Genomic DNA, 16,177 nt, shown 5'->3' with positions numbered 1-16,177 from the left:
AACTGCCCTAGAGTGACTTTAACTCACACAATGAACCTCTCCAGCATTTCAAGCTATTCTGGAGGGAGTACGCTACATTAAATATACTTGTTTGGTCTAATTTCTCAACTCTTTTGCTATTTTGCCTTCTTCCACTGACCTGGGCCACTTAATTTTGTGTTCAGTGTGTGCTTCTCTTCCCCAAAGATGCATGCCGTGTTTTCAGAATGAGAGCCCTGGATATTTATTTCCGTCATCCTTTCAAATAGAACAAGCACATAAATACAAGGACATCTGAAATGTCAATGTGACCTCTTCTATATTCTAACAAAACAAAATGTTACTGTATTTTATATGGAAGAATAATTTTAGTAGGCACTTTACTCTAAATGATTTAGCCACAGGCACGCTGCTAAAAACAGCATCCCCTATGGAGAGTTCTCCATCTGTAACATTCTGAAGATCTTACTGCATGGATAGCCACACTCATATGGAGTGTGTAGAAGTGAGATGGCTCTTAAACTAATGGAGATAATCTGGGAGCCTTTATATTATTCCTGTGTTTTTGTTGGCACCTTCATAGAGAGGGTGCATTCAGAGAAACTTTACTGGGACTGATAGGAGATGCTGTCTAAAATTAATACTTAAAAATACCATAATAATAATAATAATAATAATAATAATAATAATAATAATAATAATAAAAAATAAAATTGTTATTTCTATCCCACTTTTTGCCAAGCAATCAAAGCGGTGGACAACAAGTTAAAATACAACACAATTGTTGAGTTGATCTGGAGTGGTGGTATGAACAAAACTTTTCCATACATGCTCTATGCAATTGCCAGAAATAAGCAGGGAAAAAAAATATACTCCACAGAAAACTGATTTTAAGCCTATACTAGGATAAGATGGCCTGGACCCTATTTAACTTTGTGGAAACTAAGCATGGTCAGCCCTGGTTACTACTTGGAGACTACAATGAATGCCAGATGCTGCAGGCTAAATTTTAGTGGAAAGAAATGAGAAAACCAGTGCTAAGTATTCCTTGCCTAAGTAAATCCTATGAAATTTATGGGGTTGCCATAAGTTGATAGATAGCTTGAAAGTATATACACACACATGCAAGTGCCCTTGAATAAACTACAAATGCTCTGCCCTCTCATCTTTGTATGTTGCATTCTTGACCATTCAGACAAGATCTTGCACACAGAAATTAAATTACTTGCTATTTCACGCACAAAAAGATTTATACTAATAGGATGCTTATCCATGTAACTACAAAGGGAGGTGATTTGGAGGTGAGACATATAAGAGGATGCATCTATAATGAACTTGACATTTGCATGTTTTTCCATGGGGAGATGACATTACTTCAATCCTCATCCACATGAATAAGAAGTCTAAAGAGAGTCTTAATCTGGGAGATTTTCTGATCCTAATGAGAATTCCAATGTGCTGAGAGAGATAAAAATGTTTCTTGTCCAAAGGCATGTTTGTGTACAAGAACCAAGAGTATTCTACAATTCCCAAACACCCAGAGTCAGAAATCCTATGTTCACATGAGAGGCTTTCTTTGTTTTTAGTAGCCACCATACTTCCTTCTTTGAACAAAATATATCTAACCATAATGAAATGGATTTGTTGGAGCACTTACTGTATATACTCATGTATAAGTCTAGAAATCTGAGGTAAAAAAATGACTCAAAAACCCTGGGTCAACTTATCCACGAGTCAATGTAAGTGCTGTACTCTTATAAAAAATGGAACCATGCCCTGGTGAAAGGTAAGAACTTAATCTCTTCTCAGAGCACCTAAGAAACAAGCATCAACCCCTGTCTCTTCCATCCAATCTTTAAAGTGAACACAAACAGTTATACCTGTCAACATTTATAAAGATCTTTAGCATCATTTTCCTTTGCTACATGCTGCTATGTTTTACCCTCGACTTATACACAGGTCATATCAAAATCCATAATTTTGTCTCCAAACCTTCCCTTGACTTATACATGAGATCAACGTATAGTTGAGTATATACAGTATGTGTTTCAAAACAACAAAACTACATTTGATGTTGTGCCTTGACCCCAGTAGCTGATGGGAGCTCCTACTTCCACAATCCCTCCCCCACTAACATCCTTTTTTCCCTTGTATCCAGAATGTGAGCCTCAGGGCAAGGAGCTATTAAATTAATGATTTGTAAGCAACTCTGCAGAGCAGGGTATTAATACTCCCAATAAAATAAATAATAGATAGGTTAGTGTATATGTAAATTCCATTGACTCAGTATGTATCTATGTATCCTAGTTGGAAGTAAAATTGGGTTTAATAATGGGTTGCTATCATTTCTCATTGAGCATTGGATGTTATACAGGGAATGGTGTGATAGGCTTATCCTGGGAAGAAAATAGGAATAGCAATATGTTGTCAACTTCTCCAGTGGGCATTTTGCTCATCTTGAGTAATATACTCAATAACAGTAATAACAATAATAACAATATGCAAAGGGGTCATGCAGCACCTTTGAGACAAACTGAAAGACAGAAGTTGTAGCATGAGCTTGCATAGACCTGATAACGATGAAGAGGAAGAAGAAAGGGAGAGTTTTGATTCATATTTTTAATGTTTATATGACAAGCTTTGGATCCATCCACAGATCTTCAAGGCAGTTTAGAGAAGGCAACTTGCCACTAAAATCTTCATCTCCTTACTTCAACTACTCCAGACGTGAAACCTTGCCTTTTTGGACTACTGCTTGCAGAATCCCCCAGTCAGCATAGCCTCAGCAAGCATGGCCCCCAGAAGTTCCCCCACCACAAGTTCTGTAACTTATCATATCGCAGTTAAGTAGAAAGCAGCAAGACTATCCTGGGCTCTTCCCTAAAAATAATGTGTTTACCATAAATCAAATTGGACAGGAATCCAATGTATATGGTCATCATGGTTAGGCTGTTCAAATAAGCTTTGCCTCCTCCTTTCTAAAATCAGAAAGCTGCTGTTTCAACTGTTTCTACTAGAGCATTCATCCACTTCAAAGTTAAAGCTAGTTCTTTAAATTAAAGTCTACCCTTTCTAGATTTATTTCTCATTGACTCTATAATTATATAATTAAAGCTAATATAAGTAATTTAAACATTTAATTTATTTAATGGCATTGAGGAAAGTGTTTAAGGTCAAAGGAGACCTGAGGTCTTGGAGTCTAGCTGAAGTCATGATTCATGAGTGAATTTTCAGACAGTGATTCTAGTTAGTTAGGTGTCATTGCAAGGCTAATGATCAAAGGTCTTAAAGAGACAGCAGCATTACTTTGCTCTAGTGCTCACAGTGGGGTGAAATTATTCTATGTGTGTTTAAGAGCAGTGGGACTCAACAAGGTATTTCTGTCCTATGAAAGAGCACAAAATTGCAGGTTCCTTAACATAGGTAGGATATTTAAGCTTCATTTCCTCCCTTCCTTCTCAATTTTTTAGTTATCATTGAAATAGCACTATACATGAATTTAAATTTTTAAAATAAGAATGACTGTGTTGATACTGTTAGGATTAATTTTTACCTGCCCTAATGAACATTTGTGTTGCAATGTTCAGTCAGTTAAACTGCAATCCAAGTTACTTGTGAGTAAGTCCCATGCACTCCGTGGAATTTTGTATCTAAGTACCAGGAACTCAATGGGATTTTCCTTATAGGAAGACATGCATAGGATTGTACTGAAAGTTGGTTTTCTTTGTCCAAGTACATGTCTCATGTAGGTTGAATTACAAAAAAGGAAGAGGAAATTTTGGCTTAAGCAATAGGAAAGAAGACAGAAACACAAGTTGATGTTTGTGGGAAGGCCTGCAGCAAGTAGCATGGGAAATCATAAAATCACAGAGTTGGAAAGGACCCCATAAGCCATTTCTGTCAGTGCAGCAACAGAAAACAATCCTGCATCCTCCTCTCTCTGACAGCCCTTTAGATACTTGAAAAGTGCAGTCATGTCACCCCTCAGTTTTCTCTTCACCAGGCTGATCATACCCAACTCCTTCAACCTTTCCTCATCTGTTTCAGTTTCCATACCTTTTATCATTCTTGTTGCTCTTCTCTGAATCTGCTCCAACTTGTTTATATCATCCTTAAAATGAGGTGCCCAGAACTGCAGTGGCATCCCTAGGGCTGGTGTCACCCAGTGTGGTAACTCATGGTGTCACACCCTCCCCCTGACCTCCTAAAATTACCGCATCATACAGAATCCTTAGCAATGTTTTTTGTACTAAGGTTACTCATAAATCATAGTTCCCATATATCACACTGAATGTAATGGTAACAGTTGTGACATAAACAACTGGCAAAATTAAAATTATACCTTTAAATTACAATTATTATCCGGCACAGCCTAAATGTATTTACATATGCATAGTTTCATGTGGTTAAAGTGAAAATTTGGTGAAATGTGATATTTTTGAAGAAAATTTAAAAAGAATAAAAATTCATTTTTAATTTTTAAAACATTTGAAATTTTAATTTTTTTAAAAAATCTGGGACCGCTCTTTTCTCCTCTCACTGAGCCTCACCCCACTCACCCAATCTCTTACATCATTTTAAATGGAAACAGGAGAATGCCAAGCCCGTTTCTGCTAAAACACATATTTATGAGGAGCAGTGGTGTCACCCCCCTTTAGGGTGTACTGATGACATGGACAAGCTCCTTGGTAGAGTGAGGAAAACAACTTGCCCTCTTGATCCTTGCCCTTCATGGCTGGCCGTCCAGGGTGGAGATGCCTTGAGGATGTTCTTGAGAGACATCATCAATGCATTAGGGAAGGTTGCATTCCATCTTGTTTGAAGGAAGCGGCAGTTAGGCCATTTCTGAAAAGACCTTCCCTTGACCCTCTGGATATGACCAACTATAGGCCAGTGTCTCATCTACCTTTTCTGAGCAAAGTGATTGAGAGGGCTGTTGCTCTTCAGCTCCAAGCTGTCTTGGAGGAAACTGATTACCTGGATCCATTTCAAACTGGCTTTAGGTCAGGATATGGAGTTGAGACTGCCATGGTTGCCTTAGCTGATGACCTTCATCTGGGCATTGACAGGGATAGTGTGCCCCTGTTGGTGCTTCTGGACCTCTCAGCAGCTATCGACACAATCAGCCACGACATCCTCTTGGAACACCTGAGAGAGTTAGGAATTGGAGGCATTGCATTGCAATGGTTCCGTTCCTTCCTCTTGGACAGATTCCAGAGGGTGATGCTCGGGGACAGTTGCTCAGCAAAAAAGAAGCTTAATCAAGGCGCCATCCCGTCCCCGATGCTATTTAATATATATATGAAGCTGCTGGGACAGATCATCTGGAGGCATGGGGCAGGTTGTTATCAGTACCCTGTTGACACCCAGATATATTTCTCCATGTCTCGGTCTACAGTTCTGACTTCAGATGGCATCTCTCCTCTCAATGAATGTCTTAAACCAGTAATGGACTGGATGAGGAAAAATACATTAAAACTGAATCCAGACAAAATGGAGGTACTTACAACAGGGGCCCCTAATCCAGGCACTGTGATACACCTTCCTGTCCTAGATGGGGTCATGCTCTCCTCAAAGGACTCCGTTCGCAGTCTGGGGGGGTGTTCCTAGATCCATCGCTCCACATGACGAATCAGGTAAATGCGATGATTAGGAGCGTCTGTTACCAGCTTCGGCTGATATGCCAGCTGCATCCTTTCCTGAAAGTTAGGGGCCTAAAACTGTGGTGCATGCACAGGTAACCTCTCGTCTCGATTTCTGTAATGCACTGTACATGGGACTACCCTTGTGCTTACTTCAGAAACTTCAATGAGTGCAGAACATGGCAGCCAGGCTGGTCTCAGGTAAAACCAGAAGAGACCACATAACGCCAATTTTAAGATCGCTCCACTGGCTGCCCATTAGTTTCTGAGCACAGTACAAAGTGTTAGTTATCACCCTTAAAGCCCTAAATGGCTTGGGTCCAACCGAGACCACCTCCTCCCATATAATCCACCCCATGCACTCACTTTCTCTGGAAGGAATTTATTACAACTGATGAAAACTAGGTTGTCTGCAACCGCCCAGAGGACCTTTTTGGCAACCACTCCCAGATTATGGAATGGCCTGCCGGAGGAGATCCATCATATTACCACATTAAAATGCTTTTAAAAAGCTGTTAAGATGGATCTTTTCTGGCAGGCCTTTCCTGAGTAGATAACTGGCCACCAAAAATTTGAATCTATTATGCCCCTGAACTCTGCTATAGCCACTGTTTGATTTGCTTATTATCTAAGGTATGTTTTAAATTGTATGTTGTTTAATTGTATTTTAGGGGGAGTGGGATTTTGGGATGGGATTGTATTGTTTTAATGTGTAAGCCACCCCGGTTGTGTTGCACAGAGAGGCGGGATACAAATAATTTATTATTATTATTATTATTATTATTATTATTATTATTATTAAAATTAAGTTTTAAAATATAGCTATTAAAAACAAGAAATAAAAACAAGAAATAGACAGTACAGCACAATTCTGGAAGGCCCAGTCCCCTTAAGCAGTCAATCTTCAAGGCATGCCAAAATAATGTTAAAGGTCTCATTATTACTGTTATTATTTTGAGAAAAAGGATGCAACCAGCAACAAATTAATGCATTACTTCCAAGCTTTGAGGTCAGTTATACAGGATTAGGTAGTCTATACTCACCAGCAGTGCTAGCCCATATAGCCAATGGTAAGGGAGTATGGAAGCTGCAGTTCAAAGATATCCAGAAGGCTAACATTCCCAATGCAGATCTAGCATGTGACTAGCATGCGACCAGAGTACACCAGATAGCCAGCCACACTTTGCTTAAGGGCCTCCAGAAAAAGAGAGTCCACAATTTTCTGAGGCATTCAGTGATTCATGTCCCAAAATCAAGCTTCAAATGGACTGGCTGCCTATAAAACTAATGCAGTGTAAGTATTCATTCTAGTGAACATACATTCACTTATTTATTTATTGTAAAATGCTCAATGTTTTTAAAGTTTGGAAAAATTTGACAATAATAATAATAAATAATAATAATATAATATAATAATAAAAGTTTATTTATATACCACTTTTCCATTGATCAAAGCGGTTTAACAGCATATATAACATACAATATAAATATTAAAACATGAATATATTAAAATTCCCCCCATATACAAATAACAAAACCATATCTCATGCCAACTCAGCAGTGCTGTCAGGAGGGGAGGGAGAGCATACAGAAGTCAGGAGTCAAGGGTATGCCTGCTCGAAAAAGTGTGTTTTCAGCCCCTTCTTAAATTGGTTTAAGGAGGTGGCCGAGCAGAGCTCGCCGGGAGCGAGTTCCAGAGCTTGGGGGCCGAAATAGAAAAGGCCCTCCTGGTGGTGGTAACCAATCTAGCCTCCGGAACTCTTAGCATTTGCTTCCCGGCTGATCAGAGTGTGCGGGGCGGATTATATGGAGAGAGGAAGTCCTCCAAGTACCCTGGGCCCAAGCCATTTAGGGCTTTATAGGTAATAACCAACACCTTGACAGAGAAGGAGGTGTCCTCATGATGTCACATGCATTAGCTAGTCTGTGCCAGGCACAGCTGGCTACTTCTCCTCCAAACAATTAGTACAGGCTCACCTATCTCAGGCCTGAAGATTGTACGTCTGGGTGAAAATACATGAAATGTGCTTTTACAGTGATCTCAAGACACAGAACATGCCTTGTCTATAGTACCCTAAGATTGTGTTTGCTATAACATATGCCACATCATCTAAAACAAAAGCAGTACTGTTATTGTTTTATTCATGTGCAACTATATGTAGATTTGATTAACTGATTGATTAATTCTCATGCAATTGATTAAAATTTCTTTAATCAAGTGGCAGATATAATGAATATGCATAAATTAGTGCCATTGGATGAAGACAGAAATTAGTCCTAAATGCAGGGTTGGCTCTATCATTAAGAAGACTGAAGCAGTTGCCTCAGGCAGCTGATTTGTCATGAAAGAGGAACAAATAGTATTTTCATTTGCTGTCTTTGCATTTTTATTGTCAGGAATGGAATGCCACAATACCTGAGATGCCAAAACAACTAGGGTGGCTTTAGACTAGAGGCTGTGGTGGGTGCATTGATGGGTGGATTGGAGTGCCATTTGTTGTTTTGCCTCAGGCACCAAGTTGCCTTGGGAGCACCTTTGCAGAATAAAACCTTTAAAAAAAAAACAAGCAGTTACTTTCTGTTTCAAGTTGCCTCCTCCCAAGTTCTAAATTGTGACAACATCCATTTATCAGAATATATTCTTGAACTGAATAGGATGTTGACATATTAGGGTGCTATTTCATTCTATAGGTTGTGGGTGTCTACCTGTGAACATCATTGGGTCAGCATAAGCTATGTCCATCTATGTCCATCATTTTAGTAGCAGAAAATCTACAGCCTCAATGATTCTGAAACAGTGATTTTACTTCTCTCCAAAATACTTCTCATTCCCACTTAGCAGCTATTCCCTCATGTTTGATTTGAGCTACAGTCAATTTGTTCTCATCCAACTCATTAGTCAGATGCTGAATAAGTGATAATACTGCAGGGCCTGGTTTTGTGGAAATGAAGATCAGATACTGAATATTATCAGTGTTCCAATGATGCTACTAAACAGGACATTTTAACAGAACTTTTGAGGAGCCATCACTGAGTGCCTGCATTACATGCAAAGGTCTTTCAAATGGCAACAAGATATTCAACTGCGTCATCAGGGCCATCCCAAGACATTCTGTTAAGGTGAGTCTTTCTAAGTCTTTCTAAGTGGCTGTGACTAGAATTTGGAATGCTCTTTGTTGCTATCCTTCTGTTGGCAGATGAGGACTTTTTTATTCATACAGGCTTTTGGAACTGACAGCTTTTCAGAAAATGGTTGCAAGAGAGTGCTGTATTGTTTTGTATTGTTTTAACTCTTTAAAATATTTTTAAGTGTATATTTTCAATTGTTTTAATATGGTTAATAGGGTAATTCTGCCTTTCTGTTTACTTTTTGTTATGTTTTTGATTATATTTTGTTATGTTTTGCCTTGAGTCCCAATCTAGGGGAAAAGGAGGATATAAATAAGGAAGAAGAAGAAGAGGAAGAAGTGGAGGAGGAGGAGGAGGAGGATTCAAGATCCCACATTGCCATTATGTGCAACCACATATGGTCTCCTGGCCTGACTCTCACACTCACCTTAACAGAAACCAGTTGCACCAAGTGAAAGAGGTCTGTTCTGTTAGAGATCATCATGCTGCAGCACAATATTTCCAGCTCCCTCCCACCTGCGATCTGAAGAGTTGTGACAGGCAGTGGCATCATTAGGGTTGGTGTCACCCGGTGCGGTAACTCATGGTGTCACTCCCTCATTGACTTCCTTCAATACCACACCTATACAAAATCCTTAGTAATGTTTTTGTACTAATTTACTCATAAATCATAATTCCCATATATCACTGAATCTAATGGTAATCGTTGTGACATAAACATTAAAATTATCTTTTAAAATATCTTTAAATTACAATATTATATGCACAGAATAAATGTGTTTACATATATATAGTTTCATGTGTTTAAAGTGAAAATATGGTAAAATGTGATGTTTTTAAGGATTTTTTTTAAAAAATTAAAATTTAATTTTTAAATTTTACTTTTAAAAAACTGGAGCTTCTCATTTCTCTTCCCACTGACCCTCACCCCATCTCTTCAGCATTTTAAAGGAATGTAGGCAATTGCCAAGGCCTGTGTCTGCCAAAATACAGATGTTTGAGGAGTAGTGGTGTCAGCCCCCTTAAGACCCAGCATCTGTTCCTTGCAGCCTTGCTCGCTGGTGTGAAGGATCTGAAAATGCATCCTGTTGCAACCTGATTGCCAGCGGAACAGATCTCCTTCACTTGGTATGGTTGCCAGGTGTTAAAATTTTTTTTTTTTTTTTTTTTTTTTTTTTTTTTTTTTTTTTTAAAATTAATAAATTTTTATTGAGTAAAACAAGAGGGAAAAAACACAAGAAGAAAAGAAAAAGAAAAAGACATGTACCGAAAAAAAACATACATTAAACACAATTAAAACACAATATACAATACCAACCACAAACAATTATATCTAACTAACACTTAACACCTGACACACACATGACTTCCTCTGCTGAGCAACGATTGCACCATAAACCTCTTTCCTAGTCTACACATACTCTTGTTCGCAGTTAACTATTGAATCAAGGAAACTTAATCAAACTACATCTCTACCTATCTGTTACCCCCCATCCAGTTACAGTGATGCGATATATTCTTACTAAATATAACTCTATATACTTCTTTAATGTCCTATCAAGGAGTGTCTTATAAATTTTTACATGAACTGCTTAGTAATTCTATCCTCTATAACATCTGCCCCACCTCATATCTATAAAGTATCATAAATTATCATATAAACATCCTTATTCATTCTATAACATCCATATATCACAGTATTTAGGTTTTAGTCTACAATTGCCATATATCTATTGGAGCTGTTTTCTTGTTTAATATAAGAGAACCAAGGAGCCCAGTCCCTCGAAGCCTTGGACGTAGTATCATTCTCCATATATGATGATAGTATATCCATTTCAAACATTTCAAACAATTTAAATTTCCATTCTTCTATGGAGGGTAGTTCTTCAGATCTCCAATATTTTGCATATAATGTTCTGGCTGCAACTATGGCAAAAAAAATCAATTTACCATATGATTTTTCCATCAATGGGTCTTCTATTATATTTAATAGATACATCATCGGGTCCGCACGAATATTGAACTTAAATATTTTCTTCATTTCTCCATGAATTTGTTTCCAATAATGTTGTGCCTTCTCACATCCCCACCAACTATGCAAGTACGTACCTAAGTTCTTTTGACACTTCCAACATGTACCCCTTGTTTCCTTATATATTTTTGAAATCTTATACGGTGTTAAGTACCATCTAAAAATTGATTTATAACAATTTTCTCTGATTTCAACATTTTTAGTGTACTTAATCCGTCTTTTCCATGTCAATTCCCATTGTTCCAACATTATATTCCTCTTTAGGTCTCTTGCCCACCTAATCATATACTCTTTAATGGTCTCATCTTCCAATTCAAATTTCAAAATCAAGTTATAGAATTTCGATATCATTTTTACTTTGGACCCTTCTTTAACCATCCTTTCTAACTCTGAAATAGCGGGAGCAATGCCTTGATCTTTCTGGTCTACTTTAAACCTTTCCCTTAACTGCCTATAAGAAAACCAATTTAAAGTGAAACCCTCATTACTAATCTCCTCCTCTGTTTTGAGTTTTCCTTGACCCACATCGTATATGTCTTTATATCTGATCCACCTGTCTTCACTGTAAACTTCCCGCTTTAAAAAAGCTTCAGCTGGGGAGGCCCACAAGGGTATCTTTGGGCACCATCTGTATCTATATCTCGACCACACTCGCAACAGAGTTTTCCGAACAAGATGGGTATTAAATTCTCTATCCACTTTAGCTTTCCCATAAAATAGATATGCATGGAAACCAAACTTTAACCCAAAGTTTTCCACAGCCAAATTCCTATCATTATCCAATTTAACCCAGTCAAACATCCAATCTAAAACAGATGCTTCAAAATACCACTTAAGATTAGGGAGGCTCAATCCTCCGTTCTCGGTCTTGTCTTGCATAACTTTCAATTTAACTCTGGGTCTTTTACCGTGCCAAATAAACTTTGATAAATCTTTATGCCAATCCTTGAAAATCGAGTCCTTCGCAATTATAGGGATATTTTGAAATAAAAACATCAACCTGGGGAGTACAGCCATCTTTACCGTTGCTATCTTACCAAGCCAAGAGACTTGTAAATGCTGCCATCTCTCCAAGTCCCTTTTAATTTCTTTCCAAACCTTTATGTAATTATTTTGATATAATTCCGTATTTTTCGTTGTCAGATTTATCCCTAAATACTTAACCTGTTTCTTTCTTTGAAATCCAGTTTTTTCCACCACTTTTGCCACATCTTTATCTGACATGTTCATAGTCAACATCACTGTTTTTCTCTGATTAACCCTATATCCTGAAATTTTGCCATAGTCTTTGAGGATTTTCATTAGATGGTCTGCACATTCCAATATATTATTTATAGTAAACACCACATCATCTGCATAAGCCCGTAATTTATAAGAATAGTTCTTAACCCTAACCCCCCCGATTAAAGTATCCTTCCTAATCTTATTCAAAAGTACTTCCAGAGTCAATATGAATAGTAAGGGGGCAAGAGGACAACCTTGTCTTACACCCTTACTAATTTTAAACATTTTCGTTCTTTCCCCGTTAATAGAAATAATCGCCTCCTGATTTTGATAAATTTTCATAATCCAATTTAAAAAAGTGTCACCTATCTCCATTTTTCTCAACACCGCAAATATGAAATCCCACCTAACATTATCGAACGCCTTCTCGGCGTCTAAGAATATCAAAGCCAATTCTTTATTAACATTTTTCTCATGTATTTCTATTAAATTTAGTAAATTTCTTATATTATCTCTAATCCTTCTATTTGGTAAAAACCCATTTTGATCCCCGTGTATCCAATCACTCAAGATTTTTTTTAATCTCTCTGCCAAAATTGCTGCCAAAAATTTATAGTCCGAATTTAAAAGAGAAATTGGTCTAAAATTTTTTGGTTCCAATATTTCTTTATTTTCTTTGGGAATTAAGATTATGTTGGCCTGATTCCATGTCTGCGGTGTTACTGCATGGATAATTTCATTCATTGTGTCCTTCAACGGGGTTCCTAATTCATTTGCAAACAATTTATAATATTCATTGGTAAAACCGTCTAAACCCGGAGATTTCCCTTTTTTTGATTTATGAATAGCCTCGAGTACTTCTTGCAACGTGATGGGGGTATTCAATAATTGTCTTTGCTCACTCGTCAATCTCTTAATATCGTACCTCTCAAGAAACTCTTCCAGCGGGAACCGGCTGTCTCCTTTCTCAGTGTACAATTCCGAAAAGTATCTAACCAATACTTTTTTAATTTGATTTTTTTCTGTCACTATTCTATCTCCATCCTTTACAGACACTATTGTTCTCTTACTTCTTTCTTTTTTCAGCCTATAGGCCAAGAGTTTACCAGGCTTGTTGGCTCCTTCCCAATATTTCGCTTTTACGAACTTCATCTTTTTTTCCATCTCTTCCACTAACAGGATTGAGATCTGTTTCTGTAGATATTTAATTTCGGTGATCGCTTCCTTATTTTTTGTATCCTCTTTCAAGATTTTCTCCCATTTCCCTAACTCTTCCGACAGTTTATTCAACTTTTCTTTCTTTCTCCTTGCCAATTCACAGGACTTTTGAATTAAACAACCCCTGATCACCGCTTTGGATGCATCCCATACTATATGCATCGGGGAGCCCTTATTGGAATTTTCCTTAAAATAATTTACAATTTGGCTACTAACATCAGATCTAACTTTATCATCTCTCAGAATATTTAAATTTAATCTCCAATAATACTCTCTAGAGCCAAATTCTAATTCCAAAATCACCGGGTTGTGGTCGGACCATACCTTGGGACAGATTTTGACCTTACTGATTTTTGTTGCCAAATGTTCAGAAATCCAAAACATATCGAGTCTCGACCAAGATTTATGCCTATTCGAATAAAAGGTAAAATCCTTTTTATCACCGTATTTCACTCTCCAGGGATCTCGTAGAACAGCCAATTCTATCAACTCAAAGAAATCTCTGGGAAGTTTCCCTTGAGATTTTTTCTTTTTTTTGTCTGACACTCTATCTAAATTGGGATCCACCACCCCATTCCAATCTCCCAACATGATTACCGTATCATAATTCAATGAAATTAACTTATCTTTTAATTTTTTATAAAATTTACTTTTGTTATTCAAGGGGCCATAAACTCCAACCAGAAGAATTTTTTGGGCGTTATATTCCAATTCTACAATGAGAAAATAGGCTTCCGGATCCGCATAGATGATTCTCACGCCATATTTAGACTTGACATATATTGCTACACCTCTCTTTTTAAATTTTGTGGCAGCAACACATTCTTGACCAAGCTTAATGCATCTAAGGTGCTTAACATCTCTTTCCCTTATTCTTGTTTCTTGAAGGCAACAAACATCTAGATTCAACTTTTGAAGGTAATGGTATATTTTTTTCCGTTTTTGAGGAGTATTCATACCTTGGACGTTCCAAGTACCAATTTTTAAAATATCCTGCAGACCCATAATGTATCTAGAAAATATAGCAGTCTACTAAAAATATATACTCACAGCAAACAGTATCAGTTATCAATTATCAAAGTATTCTTCAAGAAAAACTTCCTCGTCACCACCTCTCAATTCTTCAATCTCCACTGTTCCGCTTTGAATGTCCAGTTGATAGTCCAAATTACTTAACAAGTCAGAAGTCACCACCTCTAAGGCATCCACTTCCCCTTCCTCGAATACCTCATCTTCATCTTCTCTTCTGTTTAACATCAGGTCTATGTTCATTTTTGCGGCTGTGCCTGCTTCTTCCCTTCTATCCTGCTCTTCATCCACTCGATCCCCATCTCGATCCAAATTGAAGCCCTCCGGTTTATTCTGGTGCTTCTTCATGTCTGTAAACCTCCTTACGAAACCTCTTGCCTGCTCTGGAGACGTGATCCTCACTCTTTTTTTCTGAAACCAAAACGTTAGACCTTCCGGGATTTCCCACCTATATGGGATCTTTTCTTTTCGTAAAAGGGTGGTTAAACTTGTGTATTCTCTCCTTCTCCTCAATAATCTCGCCGGAATGTCTTTCAACACTTTCAAATCTTGTCCTTCTATTTGGAATGGTGATTCGTTATGTTTATTTAGAAATAGATCCCTTGTTTGTTTTCTAACAAAATGGAGGGCCACGTCTCTTGGCAGGCCCTTTTGTCTAGCAATCTGGGAGTTAATCCTAAAGAGTTTATCGATTTCAAATTGGAACGTGGTGACTTCTTTTTCCAAAAACTGTGCAATTTTTGGAACTAATTTCTCATACAAATCCTCATTCTTTTCCTCTAATAAACCTCTAATTTTCACTGCCTTTTCCCTCATCCTTTGCTCCCATAATGCTTTCTCATCCAGGTCTTGCTCTCTCCTACTCTCCAATTTACACAAGTCTTTCTCCATTTTTTCACTCTTAAATTCCAATATATCCACCCTTCTTTTGGTAACCTGCATTTCTGCCATCATCTTGTCCACTGTTTGATGGATCTCTTTCAAGTCCGCTCGGATCTCCTGTTTAATTTCCCTTTTGAAGTCATTCATCTGTTTTGTTATATTATTGGTTATATTTGCAGACATGGCCTCCATTTTCTCTAACAGAATTTGGGATATATCTATGTTTTTCCCTTTATCAACTGAGAGTCTTCTCTGTGTTTGAGATTGAGCAGCTGCCTTTTGTGTCTGGCTTCGAGTGTTTATCTTCTCCGCCTGCATCTTGGTAAGGGTCTTCCACCACTTCTCCAATCTCAATAGGGTCACAGAGCTTTACAGGTCACTCTCTTTCTTCCAAAGAAAACAATTCTCACCCCTATCACAATTGCCTTCCTATCCCCCCGACTAATTTGTAGTCCAGTAAATGGAAGCCTCCTTTATATGGGCTTCAAAATCCACACCAAGCAGTTATATCCAAGTCACCTCCCACCAACTCCAGCTCAAACACTGCAATTCAGACTCCTACCATAGTTTTACTTATCTTGTAAGCACTGTCCCTTCCACAGATGTCAAAGTCCTCCGTTCAGCTCATGCATCTGGTCCTATATCTCACTGGCAGTTCTTAAAGGTTCTATATTTATTTTCCCTCATTTATATCTCTATCATTCCCCACATTCAATAACACTTCCTGTTTTGTCCCCTTCAAACTGACGTCCACTCTAGGAATTCACTCCTCCACAGCGATGTTTCTCTATGGTCTCCTTTGTCACTTCCTGCTTCCTGTTACCTCTCTAGGCATCCACTTCAATCCAATCTAGGAAAGCAGTCCTCCAGGTGTTAAAATTAATTTGGGAGGCATTTGCAACTGTGGCAATAGTGCCACAATCATAAATATGATGTCGTAAACATTTGTAATTACTCTGCAAAACAGCAGCCACTATTTTTCAGCCTGAGGTAACAAAGAAGACGGCTCCTCCATCCAACTCCTTGTGCAAAAGCCAACAAG

The 16,177-nt window shown here is 37.9% G+C and overlaps 1 protein-coding gene across 1 annotated transcript; it reads right to left on the bottom strand.

Annotated features, from left to right (window-relative positions):
• Window positions 1-10,023: 10,023 nt before the first annotated feature.
• LOC149323953 (uncharacterized) lies at window positions 10,024-15,953 on the bottom strand. Its single transcript, XM_089494579.1, has 2 exons — window positions 14,275-15,953; window positions 10,024-10,676 (listed from the first exon to the last, which is right to left on the bottom strand). Exon 1 carries the CDS (start codon window positions 15,451-15,453, stop codon window positions 14,293-14,295), a length of 1,161 nt encoding a protein of 386 aa, XP_089350705.1. The 5' UTR covers window positions 15,454-15,953; the 3' UTR covers window positions 10,024-10,676; window positions 14,275-14,292.
• Between the last annotated feature and the right edge of the window lie 224 nt (window positions 15,954-16,177).

Source organism: Sceloporus occidentalis, unplaced genomic scaffold, assembly GCF_023333645.1.
Source record: "Sceloporus occidentalis isolate IW3139 unplaced genomic scaffold, rSceOcc1.0.p SCAF_1, whole genome shotgun sequence".
Classification (NCBI taxonomy): domain Eukaryota; kingdom Metazoa; phylum Chordata; class Lepidosauria; order Squamata; family Phrynosomatidae; genus Sceloporus; species Sceloporus occidentalis.
The sequence above is the reverse complement of the archived record's forward strand: the minus strand, read 5'-3'. Positions and strand labels throughout refer to the sequence as shown.

What these genes read in the sequence shown, in the direction of transcription:
- LOC149323953 (XM_089494579.1), bottom strand. Translation starts at nt 15,453, where the DNA reads ATGCAGGCGGAGAAGATAAACACTCGAAGCCAGACACAAAAGGCAGCT.